Source organism: Pongo abelii, chromosome 8 (genome assembly GCF_028885655.2).
Source record: "Pongo abelii isolate AG06213 chromosome 8, NHGRI_mPonAbe1-v2.0_pri, whole genome shotgun sequence".
Classification (NCBI taxonomy): domain Eukaryota; kingdom Metazoa; phylum Chordata; class Mammalia; order Primates; family Hominidae; genus Pongo; species Pongo abelii.
In genome coordinates, this window is record NC_071993.2 from 110881685 (window position 1) to 110899072 (window position 17388).

The 17388-nt window shown below is 43.7% G+C and overlaps 1 protein-coding gene across 11 annotated transcripts in view; it reads right to left on the bottom strand.

Moving 5' to 3' along the window:
* The window catches only part of STN1 (STN1 subunit of CST complex), a 54294-nt gene extending 42969 nt beyond the window's left edge, over nucleotides 1–11325 (bottom strand). For 3 of the 11 annotated variants that reach the window (XR_008510608.2, XR_008510605.2, XM_009245770.4), the window contains exons 1-3: nucleotides 11093–11199; nucleotides 10456–10650; nucleotides 3527–3622 (exon numbers count right to left, since the gene is read on the bottom strand). Coding sequence is in view for 7 of the 11 variants with exons in the window: in XM_009245770.4 (XP_009244045.3) it covers nucleotides 3527–3622; nucleotides 10456–10588 (229 nt within the window). In the remaining 4 variants the exon portion in view is untranslated. Of the gene's footprint in view, nucleotides 1–3526; nucleotides 3623–10455; nucleotides 10651–10818 lie in introns of all 11 variants that reach the window. The other 8 variants (XR_008510606.2, XM_063727733.1, XR_008510607.2 and 5 more) reach the window with 7 other exon arrangements.
* Nucleotides 11326–17388: the final 6063 nt, after the last annotated feature.

Below are 17388 nucleotides of genomic sequence, written 5' to 3' on the forward strand. Positions count from 1 at the left end.
GACAAATATTAAAAATACTGATACCCTCATATGTTGATAGTGGGAGTATAAATTAGTAACACATTTCTAAAATTTAAATCTTAATGAGCAAGTTTGGAAACATGCATCGGATTGTGAAATGTAAGCCAAGTGCGGTGGCACATGCCTGCTACTTGGGGGGCTGAGGCAGGATTGCTTGAGTCCAAGAGTTTGGGGTTGCAATGTGCTATGATTGTGCCTGTGATAGCCACCGCACTCCAGCCTGGGCAACACAGTGAGACCCTGCCTCTTAAAAAAAATTGTTTTTAAATGTATATATCCTTTGACTTAACAATTACTTCCAGATAAAACAAAAACAAGTACACAGATACATACATCTTATGTGAGGCTGTCTTTATAATACTGACACCTGGAAATACCTAAATGTTTATAAATATGGAATTGGTTAAAAAAATTACAATGACGTAGTATATGAGAATAAAAAGATATACATGGCTCATTGTAAAACAGAAATATATAATCCAATTTATGTGCAACATTAAACAGTGTATTTTGACAGAAATGATTTTAAGACATTAAATACTAACAGCAGTTTCTCTTGGAGTGTGGGAAGGAACCCCACATTCAATGTATACGTTGACTGTAAGCCTAATTTCAGAAACACTGAGAAAGAAATATGCATAATAGTACTAAGGAAAGGCATTTCTATATTTCTTTGATACTGGGAACATGTTTAGAATGAGGAAGGATGTTCACCCAAACACTGACATTGTTTTGCCTGATTTATAGTGTTTCATATGATTTTTATGTACTTCATTAAAATTATCTCTAGTTTGAAGTTTATTTTATAATGAGTAAGTACCATTTTAAGAATCCAAAAAATGAATAAGGACATTCTGCGTTAAAAAAATGCATGACACTTCTAGGCACACCACTTCTCTGCAGTTGAAAAGCTTGATTTATAGTATAATAAAAAGTTAAAAAAAAAAATTAGTAGGCCAGGAGCAGTGGCTCACGCCTGTAATCCCAGCACATTGGGAGGCCAAGGTGGGCAGATCACTTGAGGCCAGGAGTTCGAGACCAGCCTGGGCAACATGGTGAAACCACATCTCTACTAAAAATATAAAAATTAGCTGGGTGTGGTGGTAAGCACCTGTAGTCCCAGCTACTCGGAAGGCTGAGGCAGGAGAATCACTTGAACCCGGGAGGCGGGGGTTGCAGTGAGCCAAGATCACACCACTGCACTCCAGTGTGGGCCACAGAGCAAGACTCCATCTCAAAAAAAAAAAAAAAAAAAAAAAAAATTAGCACATGAACATTTGTCCTAGAGAATGCGAGGTCATTCTGGTCTTGACTGTAGCCTGGTCTTGACTGTAGCCTTCCAATATTCTAGGTCTAAGCTCGAGTTGCTACCAAGTGTTCTGTGCACTCTGGGCACTGTCACCAACCCCTGGACTTCCCAGGTTTGTGACCTCTCCCAGCAGACCCTGTGCCTTGGTGCCCAGAGGTCTGGCTGCTGGAATGCCCCTGAATGGAGACACCCTTGCAATGCTGCACAATGTCCTCGGCAGCTACGCAGCACCGCCTGGGCTGCTGGCCTTTTGTTTCAGCTGTGGGATGAGTCAGTGTGAGCAGGAAGCACCCCCAGCACAGGCCTGCGGTGAGTCAGGGGAAGCAGAACCCAGAACAGCAGGGAGCGGCCACCTGGCAGGTGGCCCAAAAGCCATGTTGTGCCTGAGGACAGCAAGGAGAGGGGCAGCTGTTCACAAGAATTAAAGTTGCAAAAGCCTCTCTACTCTCAATAATTTCAGCAGTCAGATGCTTTTTATTTTCCCAAAGCCCACAGATGTGTCATGCTCCTCAGACACTCACTCAGAGGGAAATGCTTACTGGAGAAGAGGCAATCATAGTGCCTTAATCTTTTTACAATGGGAAAACGGGTTAAGTGAAGCTCCTTTAGACACAGGCTTAATATCTATCCTGGTTCTAGGGCCAGGATTTTAAAGTCCTCAAACAGCCTCATTTATTTGATCTGAAAAACAGAAAACTAAAAATCAAATGCAGTTAATTTTTTTTTTTTTTTGGTGGGTGGGGGATGGAAGAAAGGAGGAGGAGAGAAAAATCAAACTGAGTTACATGGAGACCACAGAACACACTGGAGTCAGTAAACAGAATGGACCCACAAATCTCCATCAGTGGAATCCTGAGCAAGTTACTAAGCCTTAGTTTTCTCATCTACAAAATGGAAATAGTACCTGTACTTTCTATTTCAAAAGACTAGGGGGAGAATAATATGAAATTATGCATATAAAAGTGCTTTATAAACTGAAAGACGCTATTATTTCGTTGTTGGCATTTGGACAGGAAGCACTGTACCATACCAAAGTGTACTGCCCATAGCTGGATACACTGTAGGAACTTAGTAAATATTTGTTGAGTTGTCTGGAGAAAAACAGGACCAATATCTTTGGTAAAATAAAGCAGAGAAGAGATTCAGTACGGGAATGTCTGACAGGATGATCCTTTTCAGAATTAAAAAAAAAAAAAAATATATATATATATATATATATATGCTGAGAAAAAGCAGAAAAAATAAGAGCTTTTATTTTTCACATCTTATTTTATTAAAAGCACAAGATAATACTCTTCAGGAAAATGAATACATGTAAAGAAATGCAATAATATTGTATCTACAAATTATCAATCATGCAGGGACTGCCAATGAAATGCTCTTGGTCACAAAGTTCAACTGCCTTCTATCTTTCCTCAAGAAAAGTAAGAATACAAATCCAAGGCATAGCACAAAAAGTGACAATGTCAATTTCAGCAAAGGTTTGGAATTTAAAGTTAAGTTTCCCACAAAATATCTAGCTTGGGCTCTTGACTATAGAGAAGCTTGGAGTTGTACAAGGCAATGTATTAAATGCTTAAAAATCAACTCAATGAAAAAAGAAAGACCTATTACACTAAAATCACATTTGAGCAATTCTCTGGTGTCCAAAATATAGAAACCCTTTATTAAGCTTCCATCATGAGGGAAAATAAATTTTCTGATAATGAGTATTTACCCCTTTGAGTATCAAAAGGCTTTCTGTTAACTGCTCTGGATATAAATATTTTAAAATTATTTTTCACACCTTCCTGTATTGTTAAAGAATCTGCTTTAACATTAATCTGGTCTTTGCTTTTTAAAGTGATCCACATAACCATATATTACCACCCTTTGCTATTTACAGATATACCCTTTGGCATCAGGTGCCCCCCTGCCCATCCATCGATGCTCCTAGGGGGCTGTATTTTAATTCTTCCACTTCTTAGCACCTCAACAGCTGTCACTTCACTGAATTCATCAGTATCATTCCTACCCGTTGCCTCATTTTATCCTTAGCCCGTGTCTGGGGCTATAAAGGTCACTCCATAAAGAAAGTACATGCCCTTAGTGAGGGTCCCCAGCTACTCTAAACGTCTGGGGCTGCTGAAATCCAACTTTCAGCCCAGAAGGGTCAGCCTTCTACATCAACTTCATTTCAGACACAATTGTTCTTACCTCCATAACTGTAGAAAGCATCTCTTTCTCTCACTCCAATGACAGTTCCCAAGACATCTACCTGTTTTATTGGATGTCCATTGTACAAAAATACACCTAAAATTCAAAAAAAGCAAAGTCGACATAATGTATGATTACATTTTCTGCTTATTAAATGTTAACTTGTAGCGGGGAAGGGGGTGTAAAAAAATCAATGCTATGCTGTTTGCTGAAATTCTAGACTTAAGAATCAGTCCTTGACAAATGACAATGCCCCAAGAAATTCCAATGTCTTTTCCTCACAGGTCCTAAGTAGAAAGCTTGGCATTAAAGCTTGCACTAGACGGGAGAAAACCAACGCTGTCCAGCTAGATTTGGTTAATGCACCCCATGCAGAATGCTGACAAGGGGCCTGAAAACAGTCATTATACTAGGGGACCAAACACAGGACTATATTTGAAGCAACTAGAAGGAAAGAGAGAGGAAACCATGAGAAAGGCTTCTTTGGCTTTTCTTTTTTTTTTTTTTTTTTTCCAAACAAGTGCTTTTCTAAGAAACCAGTCATGATTTCTTTGAACTGGCAATAGCATTTTTTTAAAAAAGACAGTAAGTAGGTTACAAAACGCTACCCTTTGGGGCCAGCTTACAACCCCAAAACTTCTCTTTTTACAACTCTGTTTTCAAAACCTAGGCTACAGATGGCAGCAGGCAACTTCCTGCCAGAGGAGAAAGCTGAGAGGGGGAACCTACCCACTGATACCCAGAGGCTTTTTTCTGACTTGGGGCCAGGACACAGAGGGGCTGCTCAGAGCAGGGAGTCCCTGATGGTCCCAGGGCTGTCCTGGCTCCTGCAGGGCTTCCCTTCTGCCTGTCCCCCAGTAACCTAACCCGAGCTCCCCACTTCACCTTATGCTACGCGCACTGTGTTCCTGTCACCTGCAACTAAAGAGTCCTGTCCAATCTCTTTTCCAGCCTCTTTCCCCCACCCCCATGATGGCTAAATTCTTTACTTTCAGAAACAGTTTATAAACTTTTATATGGTGATTTCCTTTTTCTTTTTTTTTAATTAGACATGGGCATCTCACTTTGTTGCCCAGACTGGTCTTGAACTCCCAGCCTCAAGCGATCCTCCCGCCTTGGTGTCTCAAAGTGCTGGGAGCCACCACACCCAGTCAAGTCCTTTTTAAAATAAATATACGAATTCTAAATTAAGAAACAACGATCACCTCAGGCATTTGGCCAGTCTTCCCCTCACATCAAGCGTAGTCACAGCCTCTATTCTCTCCATTCATGGGGGGACCTGTGGCCTGAATCCCAACGCCCCTTAGAACCCCCAGACTGGCCTCTGCTGATGGTTCTGTTTCCCTTGTAGACAAAGGGACTGAGGAAGAGTCCAAAGAATGAACAAGGAGCTTCTAAGCCTCAGTTACAGAGAGACACCTGGTGAGTGAGATGTGGTTTTAAGAAATAAGAGGTGGCAAATTTAGCCAAAAGCAAGACCCTCTCCCTCCACAGAGGCACACTTCTAAAGATAACCTGGTGGTTGGAGACTGTCCTCAGGACAACCTTGCAGGCATGAGCTAAAGATGGCAGGAACAAAGAGGGAAGGAGCCTGGGTCACTGTGTCACCCCCAAAAGAGAGGCACCTCCATCTAGGAAAACTTGAATTGAATGGAGACAAAGTGGTTCCAGTCTCAACTCCTGGTCTCAAGCAGGAGCCCAACTAATTTTTAAAATTTTTTATAGAGATGGGGTCTCTCTCTGTCGCCCATGCTGGCCTCAAACTCTCAGCCTCCCAAAGCACTAGAATTATAGGTGTGAGCCACTGCACCCAGGCTATAACATTTTAAGATGTAGCCAGTTCCAACTGGCTTCTCCCAAGTTCTCACAATTGAAACTTAGTCTTTTTCATAACACCATTGAGGAGATCTTCAGTCCCCTGCCCCTGCCTGCCTGCACTGACCAAACGCAAAAGGACAGGGAGCCTGCAGAGAAGGGAGATCCCTGTGTCCCGTGTAGTCAAGGGAAGGCTTCCTTATGGCAGAAGCAAACTTTAAACCAGGAAAATGAGCCTCACCCAGGGATGCCCTCTACTGCTGTACACCCCACCACTCAGCTTTGGAGTGCCTGTGTGCAGAGCAGGGCTGAGGCATGGTGCAGCTGTGGTGGTCTAGGTTTGCTGCAGGGCCAGGTGGTCTGAGCTCCAGGCTGTATCTCTGGCTGCACTCAGCCCTTTCTGCCTCCCCAAATGCTCTATATCACTATTTGTGCACTGAGCAGATTAAAGTTAGAGAGAACAGTTTTAAAGAACAGGGCTGGCCTCCCCCTCCCCCGGCCTACGTGATGGTCTATCCTGGCTGCCAGGTACTTGTTTGTATTAGAGACAGACACTCCACAGGGTCTGTTGTGGCCCACAGCACATAGGCAATCAGAGGCAGAAAGCAGAGCTGTTTGGACCCACAGAGGACCAGCTGTCTGCCACTGAAATGTCTTTCTAGTTGGTTGAGAAGCAGCAGGATGCTCTGCTGGTGATGTCTGAAAGTCCCAGGATTCTTTGGGTCTCCAAGGAGATCCTAGCATACACCACTGTCATGGTTTTAATAAAGAGCAAAAACACTTTCAGATGGGGAAAAGAGTGGAACAAAAGGTATTCTTCCTGGGTTGAAGCCTGGGGGAAAGGCATTGAGAAGACTAGGCTAATGGCACAAGCCAATGAAGTCCTCAAGTCACCTGTGATGGAGGCCAGTCATCCAATGGTACCAACTTTGTATGTGGCAACACTTAATAAAAATCTGAACAGGTCTTCACTTGTGGACACAGTAGACTTTCTTGAAAAAGGACAGAAAAGTGAGCCCTGTGAATTTTCATCTCACGGACTGACAACAATGACTTGCCTTTAAGGACAGACATGTTCACTCAAGATGAAGATGCAACAAAATCCTTCCAGTTCCAAGTGGCTGATGAAAAAAAAAATCTTAAAAGCATCACAGAACAATGGAGAAAGAGATCAGAAGAATATAACAGATAGTTTGAATTTTAAAACTCAGAGAAAAGCAACTGAGGAGGAAATACACTGCTTAGAAAGAAGAAACTTCTCCAAGAATATAGAAACATGAACTACACGTATCAGATGCACAGCATCTACAAGAAGATGGCTGAAGACATGGAAAAAAGAATTAGAGAGCCATTTTCTTCTATCAAAGTGATCTTCTATAACAAGAGAGCTCAAGAAAGTTGGATGGCTGCTCTGTCAACTGAGAGAAAGCTTAATGAACTAAGAAAAGAAAATGGTAACAAATACTAGATAACAGAGCTCATGTTCCAGCCTGTCCCAAGGCCCTTGTGTTCCTGCTGTTCCACATGCAGTCCACAGAGGCCTAAAAGCATCAGAGGACCCCCTGGATCATCAGGCCCCCAAGAAGGAGGAGGGTCAAGCTATAACGGTTCAGGGATCTAGGGTCACAGGCAGGTTGACTCGGATTTCAAGCAGCCGACCCTGAACATCCACAACCACAGCAAGACACTTGACTGTTTTCTCTTTTTAAAAGTACTTTTGATTGCTCTCTTTTTAGTTTAACTGCTGTTATTTAATCGATGCTATGTTATTTACGTTTGACAGCATTAAAACACGTAAGATAATCTTTTTCAACCAGATTTAATATAATTCTTATGAATATATTATTTCCACTTATTGTACCCACTAGAATAACAGGATAAGTAATATATGATGATTTAAATAAAAGAGTCACTATTATTTAACCCATCATTAAAGTTTGACATGGATAGAGATATTTAAAACAATATGACTTCTGTATGTTATGAGCTATTATTAAAAATACATACATATATATATATATATATTTTTTTTTTTTTTTTTTTTTTTTTGAGACAGGGTCTTGCTCTGTTGCCCAGACTGGAAGGCAGTGGTACAATCACAGCTTACTGCAGCCTTGACCTTCCAGGCTAAAGTGATTCTCCCACCTCAGCCTCCTGACTAACTGGGACCATAGGTACTGCTTTTTAAAACTCAGACACGGAGTCTCACTTTGTTGCCCAGGCTGGTCTTGAACTCTGGGCTCAAGTGATCCTCCCGCCTTGGCCTCCCAAAGTGCTGGGATTACAGGCATGAGCCACTGTACCTGGGATACTTTTTAATGCAAAAAACAAAACAAAACAAAAAGAACCCACACAAATCTAAATACCACCACAATCAAATTTCACAGTATTTTTCTTAGTTCAACTCTAAATTCAAATTTTGAGGAGCTGACATTTTGCAATCATTTTGCAATGCAATTCTGATGCTAACTACTCAAAGTTAGGTTAAATTTCACAGGTGAAGGGCACAGTCCCCCACAATACCACCCTCATTTGAGTCATGAGTCCCAAGTTTTGTGAGAGTCCTCAGGCCATCTGCACTTCTGACCAACTAGTTATAAATTTGGGGTTCCCCAACACTCCCTCAGGTTTGATAATTTGCTAGAATGACTCACAGGACTCAGGAAGGTGCTATACTTATGATTATAGTTTTATCCATGAAGGATCCAAATCAGGGCCAGCCAAATGAAGAGATGCTAGGGCAGGGTCTGGGAGGGCACAAACACAAAGCTTCTGTGTCCTCGACACATCGCCCCCTGACACACCCAACACATGATTATCAACTAGGGAAGCTCATCTGACCCTCAGTGTCCGGAGTTTTTACTGAGGTCTCATAAGGTAGGCACAATTAACTGAATTATTGGCCACATAACTGAACTCAATCTCCAGCCCCACTCCCTTCCCAAAGGGTCAGACTGATATGATCTGGCTCAAAACCCCCAACTCTCTAATCAAACAGTTGGTCTTTTAGGCATAGACAGCCCCACCCCAAACTATCTAGGGATCCAGCATGAACCACCTGATTTGCATAAATTCAAGTGTGGTTCGAGAGGGCACCATGAATAATGATGACGCTTCTATCACTCAGGAAACTATAATAATTTAGATGTTACCCTGCAGGAACCAAGGGCAAAGGTCAGCAAAATTCTTTATCACACAACACATTCATTTCATATTTTATCATTTTTGGGGTTTGTCTTTGTTATTTTGTTTAAGATATTCTTTGCTGTTTAAACAATCCTAAATTTTATGTAGTCAAAAGTTTTGTCTTTATAGTAAATGAAACCAAACCCAACAACAAAACAAAAACCTAGGAGTGGAATTCCCCACCCCCCAGAACACTATGGTATAGTCTAAAGCAGTGGTCCCCAACCTTTTTGACACCGGTTTTGTAGAAGACAATTTTTCCGGGGATGGGGGTTGGGGTAACGGTTTGGGGATGAAACTGTTCCACCTCAGATCATGAGGCATTAGATTATCCTAAGGAGTGTGCAACTAGATCCCTCACATGTGCAGTTCACAATAAGGTCTGCGCTCCTAAAAGAATGTAATGCCGCTGCTGATGTGACAGGATGTGGGGCTCAGGCAGTTAATGCTCACTGGCCAACCACTCACTTCCTGCTGTGCGGCCCAGTTCCTAACTGGCCATGTACCAGTAGTGGTCTGTGGTCCCAGGGGCTGGGGGCCCCAGGTCTAAAAGTATCCAATCTGTCAGCTGATGTCTGCTTTAACCATGAGGTTTCATTTTTAAAACACCTTGGAAACATTCTCACCAGTGATAAATCAAAGATCACTGGTCCTGTTTTTGTTGGTTTGTTTTAATACATCATAAAGTCTTTTGCCTACAGGTAGAGTTAAGCCCCTGTCATGTCCTTGGTACCTGTTTTCTCACCTGCAGAAGATCATTAAGCAAGGCTAGAATTTGGTGTGAATTAATTTCTTCCTGAAGAGATGAGCTATGAAGAAAACCAGACCGGAAAATGGAAAACTGTGCAGGAGGCTGGCTGCCTTCCAAGGGAAAAAACAGACCATTTCCAACAATAATTAGGAAATAAAGGTGTGGCGAAAAATCTGTACAAAAGGCATTAGCATAAGGTCATCCAAATATATTTGTACATTTAACTGGAAACAAACAAAACCTTATCTCATTAAAACTGTGGATGCTTGAGATTCTTGACTACTTCTAACTCATAGTTTGTTATTCAGAAGGACCTTGACTGGAAAGCTTCACTCAAAATAGCAAAGAAAGTTTAACCAAACTTCTCAAATAGCACAGTAAACATGTGGCTATTTGTGAATTATTACACAGCTACGTGAATTATTTAAATCCACCCCAAACTATACTTGTTATATTTTTAGGTAAGATAAGCCTATCTCTAGTGGCCACTATTCTAATAAAAAAAAAAAGAAAATTTAAACTTTACATGTATAATGCCTTGTTGCTTCAACTGCTATTTCTATTTGAGGGCCCACTATATGCCAGGCACTGTTCTAAGCCCTGGGATTACACAGGTGAACAAGACAAATGATGTCCTTCCTCTCAGGGAGTTTATAATATTTTGATTCTGCTTAATTCAAAAGAAAACAAACCCCCATTACATATCAGGAATCAAAAGATTCCATTACACAGAGTTAAGCTCCATTTTTACAAAGAAACCCAAACTTTGCAGAAGGTGAGTCACACGCCCGGACCAGGTAAGTGGCACATTTCGGAAAGGAGCCAGGCCTAGGAATACCTGGCCTAGCGATCTCTCCAACAGGAGCAGGGCCAAAGAAAAAGAAAAACAAATGAGCATTTTCAAGTATGAAAGATCCTAAATGGAGGTAAAAACCTCAGTACAAAGGTTACTCCCCCAAACACCTACTAAAAAAAAAAAAAAAAAAAAAAAAAAAAAAGATTTAGACTGTTTTTTTACCTTGCAAATAAATGAACTCATGCGAAGGTCCAGGCTAGGTCCCTTTCAAAGCCTGCAGCAGGGAAGGCTCTCCTAAAAGCCTCTAATCCCAGCTTTCTGAGACTTTGGGAAAGGGTGGCAGATGCAGCCCAGGGCATCCCAGGGTGGCAAGCCACATACCTGGCACCTGGCGGGACTCCTTCATGTCCAGGATATCCCTGATGTAGAGTTTTGCAAAGGCTAGAAACACAGGATCCAAACCCCACAAGAGGGAAGGGGTCTCCTCTTCACACCGGCTGGATCCAGGCTGCATCAAGAGGCAGGGCTGTGGCTTCCAGCTAACTCTGAAAGGTTCTGCATCACTGAGTCAAGCATCTAGATGGGACACAGAAATGAGGATGCAATGCGTTTAACGTGGGTCAAAGTGGCACGGCCCTGACGCTGCTCCCAGGTGGGCGTCCAGGACTCCAGGAGGGGTGAACGCAGGGATCCAGGGCCCTGTCAAACTCCATGCCACGGGGCGTGTTAAGAGGCGTTCCTTACGTCAGGAAGCCTGCGTTCCTTACGGCTTTCCCGCTGTTCTCCTTCCCACAAAGCACCAACTTCGGAACGGCTAAACATCAACTTTCACTCTGGGAAGATACGTCCAAACAGGCGTACCAGAAACCGCTTGGGGTCCCGGGAGGAACGGGAGCCCTCGCAGCCCTGCACGTGTTGGGGCATAGTGGATGGGTCTGATTGTCGCTCTGCCCTAAACTTTCCGCTTTTGGGGATGAGCCAAGATAAGGAGGAAAAAAGATACAAAAAACGGACCCACTTGTAGCCCCTCCCGCCGCCTGCAGCTCCAGGAGCCCTGAGACCCGGCCCTTCCGGCGCTCGGAGCCGCTGGCGGCGACGGCCCCGCCCGGCGCAGGAGCAGTTGGCTGAGGTCGCCTCTGGAGTTCCGGCCTGAGCCCGCCCCCTGCCCCGCCAGGGACCAACCCCGGTCTCCCGGCTAGCGCATTTCCTTTCTACTGCAGCGCCTCGCCACGGCTCCGCCCCATCTCTCCCGAAGTCCCGCCTCATCCCACCAGGCCCCACCCATCCCTCCAGGGCCACGCCCCATCCCGCCCGAAGCCCCGCCCCATCTCGCCGCGGCCCAACCATCCGCTCGGCCCCATCCAGCCGAAGCCCCGCCCGTTCCGTGCCCCGCCACAGAGCAGCGTACTTTTGGTTCAGGCAGCGCTGCAGCCCCGCCTTCGTGCTAGCCTCCACCGCTGAGGCCTAGGAGCCGAGCTTGAAATTCCTGCAGTTCTAACGCCGCTCTTCCAGTCACCTTTCACCCCTCCTCCTGCTGGTGGCTGGACCCTGAACCTGGGCCTCCTAGAGGTTGGGTCAGGATCAGACTATTTTTCTTTTTGATTCCTGATATGTAAAACAGACAAAAAGTAAGCAGTGCCACGAGTGCATCGTGGCATATTTTAAATGTTCATTTATAGTTGGTAAGTGACCTGACACACACACTTAGGACTCTAGTTTCACTTGGAGATGTCAATATCTAACTTTGAGCCCTCGAGTGAATGTGAGGTCTTGACTCTGCCAGAGACTAGCCGTGCAAAATCATGACAATACATTTTGTCTCCTTTACCCTTGTTCGGTCTACAGTCTGGAAGGTTGTGCACTCAAGAACTTTGAAAAGCTGGCATTTTGGTAAATCATGGCCATCTTGATGGTGCTTAGTCTCCAGAATTTCTGTTTTAAAGTGAGGAAAGATAGCCACGTTCCACTCCCATAAAGAGCTACGTTACCCGAGACGTCAGGAATTCTTCCTAATTTACAGAGACTCTGGAAAATGGCAGGGGAGTACAGATCACCCTGGCAGACCATTCCCGGGGGAGGCAGGTGGTGGCCAAAGAGATAATTGCTAAACTGTTTATCAGAGAAGGAACTTGGAGCCGCTGGAATGGAAAATGTGTGTGTCATTAGACCCACGGCATTTAATTACCTCCCCGGCCATTTAAGAAGCTCAAAAACAAGTCCTTGGTAAAATACATTGCCCAGATTCTACTGCAATGAACACTAGGAAATGTAGGGTTTAAGATTTAATTAAGAGAAGACACCGGCTGGGCACGGTGGCTCACACCTGTAATCCCAACACTTTGTGAGGCCGAGGCGGGCAGATCACGAGGTCAGGAGTTCAAGACCAGGCAGGCCAACATACGGAAACCAACCCCGTCTCTACTAAAAATACAAAAATTAGCCGAATGTGGTGGCGTGCGCCTGTAAGCCCAGCTACTCGGGAGGCTGAGGCAGGAGAATCGCATGAACCTGGGAGACAGCGGTTGGAGTGAGCCGAGATCGGGCCATTGCACTCCAGCTCGGGCAACAGTGTGAGACTCCGTCTCAAAAAAAAAAAAAAAAAGAGAGAGAGAGAGAGAAAATGCCTTCTCTTATAGGAAGAAGGCCCTTGCAAAGAAAACATACCCAGTAGGACAGGTGCTTCCTGCTGACCTGTCAGATGGGGAGAGACAGGTTGGGTGACATTTTCCTGACTGTACACATCTGCTCCAGGGTGAAAGCCAAAGGAGGAAATCACTACTAGGTGTTAGAGCCTGAGATGATTTCAGGAATAATGCTCATGGCTCTCAAGGGTAGAGTGTTGGATATAAGAGCCCTTCCGGACTCCACGCTTACTGTCAGCCTTGGGAAGGACCACACCCAGGTGGTATAAGCAGAGCAGAATGTCCCGATGTCATCTTTTACAATGAAGGGAGGACTCCTTGGAGTCTAAGGGTGTTCCTTTTGATCTGAGCCCCAAACCTGAAGGAGTAGTTTGTAACTGAAACCTAAGGTGAAATGTAGAAAAGAATTTCCAGACTGCAGAAGCATTTAGAGGAATTTGGGAGGATCCTCTTCCCTTTAGTCTCCATCAACACAGATTTCACGTTCCCCAAGCCACCACCTGGACATGCATGAAGGGAATCCTAAAATCCTCAACACTGCAGGGCTCCTCTGGTTGGAATTCTGCAACACCGCAAAGCAGATATTTCAAAACCCAGCAGTTAAGACGTAATGCTAGGAACCCATTCTTATAGCTTCTCAATGTGAAACTTGTGAACTTGGTTTTGAAGCCTTTGTGACAGAATAGACAATTCTTTCTAGAAAGTTAAGGTTTTAACAAGTTCTTCTGGAAATGAGGGGATTGAACTGGATATCTCATACCTCAAAGCTCAAACTATGATGTTTTAAACATGTTTTACATCTTTGCAGGTGGAATTGAGTTTGTCCACTTGCAAAGTGGGTTAGATTTTCTGTTTGAAGTTTACAATTGACAAAAGATTCTCTCTTTGACCAAACTCTAAACAGGCTCCTTGAGTCCTCTTCCCAATTTGTCCTCAACCTTGGCCTATAAAGACATGAGCAAACGCTACATAGTTTCAAACAGCTCAAGGCTACATTCCTAGAATGACCCTAGATCCCTTTAAAGTGCCTGCCTGAGAAAACTCAAGGCTGCCAAAAGTAACAAACCTGCATGTTGTGCACATGTACCCTAGACCCTAGGACTTAAAGTATAATTTAAAAAAAAAAAGAAGAAGAAGAATTTACTGTTTGTTCCAGCCAATACCTGAAGGCAAGGCCTTGTCTCCTAGCCTTTGTTGGAGGGTAGGAGCCTAACTCCAATAAGCACCAGTTAGCAAGCCTAGATGGGTCTCACATGGACTGGTCCCCTCCCTTCTCATTTTTTGTAATTTTTTCGCTTCGCAGACTCTTCTCAAGCACCTGCAATTCTTCCCTGCCCCATTGCCCCCCAATTCATTTTCTCTTTAAAAAGCCCAGTGACCTCTCTATGAATCTGAAGGGAACTCAGCTCTTTCCCCTACTGTCAATGGTTATTCAGTTAAGTGTTTTCACTGCTTTAACTAAAGTCTGACTGTGCTTATCTTTGACATAATAAAGACAACCTCTCAACATTTTTCTTATGCTACTATTATAACCCCAGGGATGGCAGGTGGGGGGCGGGGACATCTTCAGTCATTCAGCATATCTTGAGCTTTCTCTGTGTGCTTTGGCACTGGGCTGTGGAGGAGCAGTAATTATGCCACTGGAGCAAAAAGGGTGATGCATGTAATATATTAAATAACAAAGTAAGAGGCTAAATTGTGATTCAATATGAAAGGAGTAGCATGGATAATTACTGTATGAGTTACAGGAGGTAAATTGAGGGACCTCATTAAGTGAGATAATATATGTAACCACTGGAACAAGGTAAGCACTAAATAAATGTCAGCTATTATTCATATTTACTATGGAGGTGGGATTTAAGCTGGGTGTTGAGATTATGGAGGAGCTGTTCATTCATTCATGCTTCATTCATGAAGCATATTTTAAAGGCATTTGTCAAGCACTGTAATAGACATTGAGGGTAAGAAAGAGACAAGACAGTGGGGTTCCAGCCTTTATGGAGCTTCCATTCTGTAGGGGGAAAGTGGAGGGACAATAAACAAATTGTTCTCAGTGCTTAGATGAAGTGACGTCAAGTTGAGACCTGAAGGGTAAAAAAGCCAGCCACACAGAGCTAAGCAAAGAGCATTTCAGGCAGCAGTCAAAGCAAGGGCCACTGTGTGGAGGCAGCAAAATACTTCCCTGTTCAAGGAACAGAAGAGAGAGTGGGGAGAACGGTTGCATATGCAATGGAGAGATAGGCAGGAGGCAGATCCGAGGGACCTTGTAGGCCATGGTTGGTTTGGATTTTAGTCTTAGTCTCACTCTATGTGAAAAGGGTACTGTGATGCTGTGATGGAGTGGGAGCAGGGCATAGGCAGCAGGATGGGCGAGTCATGTTCCTGGGTAAGCCAACACAACAGCCTGGCTGGAGAGAGAGGCTGCAGTGGAAGCCAGCTGGAGACCAAGATGTTAGTTAGATTCTGAAGGTCTTGAGCTAGCTTCTACCTTTATTCCTGTAAACAACGGGAGTTGTTAATTATTCATCAGAGGAATGATTTAATGAATTTAAAAATTGTAGTCAGGCTGGGTGCAGTGGCTTACCCCATAACCTCAATATTTTGAGAGGCCAGGGAGGGAGGATTGCTTGAGCCCAAGAGTTCAAGACCAGCCTGGGCAACATAGTGAAACCCCATCTCCACAAAAAAGAAAAATATCAGCAGGTCATGGTGGTGTACACCTGTAGTCCCAGCTACTCAGGAGGCTGAGGTGGGAGGGTCGCTTGAGCCCAGGAATCCAAACTTGCAGTGAGCTGTACTTATGCCACTGCACCCTAGCCTGGACAACAGAGCAAGACTCTCTCAAAAAAAAAAAAAAAAAAAAAAAAGAATTGTAGGTATACCTGCCACATCTAACATACTATGGTGGGGAGTACAAAAATGTATAAGAAGTGTTCTCATTCCAATTTACTAAATCTATCCTAAAAATTGTTCTTACGGATATTTGTCAATTGGTGGTGAAGAAACTAGAATAAGAAAACATTTCTGGGCCTAATGCAGTGGGCCTCATCTGTATCACTTGTCCTCCTGCCTCCTTAGCAACCTTGCTCAATCCCCTATGATGTCATCCTCCCTCTCTCTCTGGCTTCCCTTTGGCCCATAAGCACGCTCTCCTGCTCTCTTTAACATCATCCAAACTTTCCAAAAACAGCATCTCTGAAGACCCTCTTCTCCCCTTTAACTACTGCCCTCCAGCTCACTCTCATCTCCTTTCAAAGCAAAGCTCCTTGGAAGAGTCCTAAATGCTTCCTGTCTGTACTCCTCTGTGGTAGGTCTCTAATTCAACCCACCATCATTTGGCTTATGTTGGTCTTCAACCCACCCCACCACAGCCCACCACTCGACTGACATTGCTTTCCTAAGACTCACAATAACCTTAGCAGATTCAAATTCAACTAATACTTTTCTTTCCTTCTCATTCTGTATCTTTTTTTTCTTGACGTACTAGTATTTGATGTTGATTTGATCATATTTTCTCTCAGTCCCACCTTGGCTTCCTGATGGGTTTTCTCACCTTTTAGGTTTTCCTCCTACTACCTCTGTTTCTTCCTTCTCAGTGTCCTCTCCTGTTATCTCTTTTACATGTTGATGTTCCCCGAGGTTCAATCTCCTGCTCATTTCCCTTCTTACCCTATGTACTTTCTCTGAGTGGCCTTATCCAAACCTATGACTTCAGTGAAAACAATCTTCTAGTGACTCTCAACTCTTCACATCCAGCCCAGAACACTCTCCTGAGTCTGCCATGTGAATTTCCAACCAGACTCTCCTGGGTACCTCAAAGTAAACCTCTTCCCCATTTCTCCCTTCTAAGTCAGGATGAATGTCAGGATGAATGTCACCACCACCTGCCAATTGTCTAAGTCAGAAACCTGGAATGTTTCAAGAACACCTCCCTCTCTTTCGCCCTACAATGTAATTAGTCATGAAGACCTGTCAGTTCTGTTTTCTACATGCATTTTCTTAACTTAGCCTCTCTTCCCTGTTTCCACTGCCATAACCTGAGCCCAGGCTTTTATCATTTATTGCCTGGGTTACTGACACTACCTTCCAACTAGTTTCTTTGCCTTTAGCTTGGCTTTCTTCCAATTCATCATCTGTGCTACTGCCAAGGTGAGCCTTATAAAATGCAAATTAAACTATGTTACTCCCTTGTCTGAAATATTTCAATGGCTTTATGTGGTCTGCAGAATAAGTTCAAATCTCTTAGCATTTCCTACCAAGTTTGTCCTGGCCTGGCCTCTCCAGGCTCATCTCCCATCAGTCCCTCATAGCCATCCTACACTTCAGGCCATCATCTCTCCAATGCTGTTCTGAAGAATACATCCTCAAAATATTGAAGAAAGTTTGGCCAAATAAGTTTGGACTTAAATCCAATGAATAGTTTACATTGGAATACACAACTCAAGCTATTTGGAACAACTTACAGTTCCTACAATATGCCACGCTGTCTTTTGCTTCTCCCCCTCTGCCTAGAATACCATTCACTTATTAATTAATTGATTACAAAAGTCAACTGTTCTATATCTGCTGAGCAGACTGAAAAAAGTGCTGTATCCTGGGCGTACAAAAGGAAAAAAGGCTCCAGGTGAGCCAAACAAGTAAATAGACAATTACAATATGTCATGATAAATGC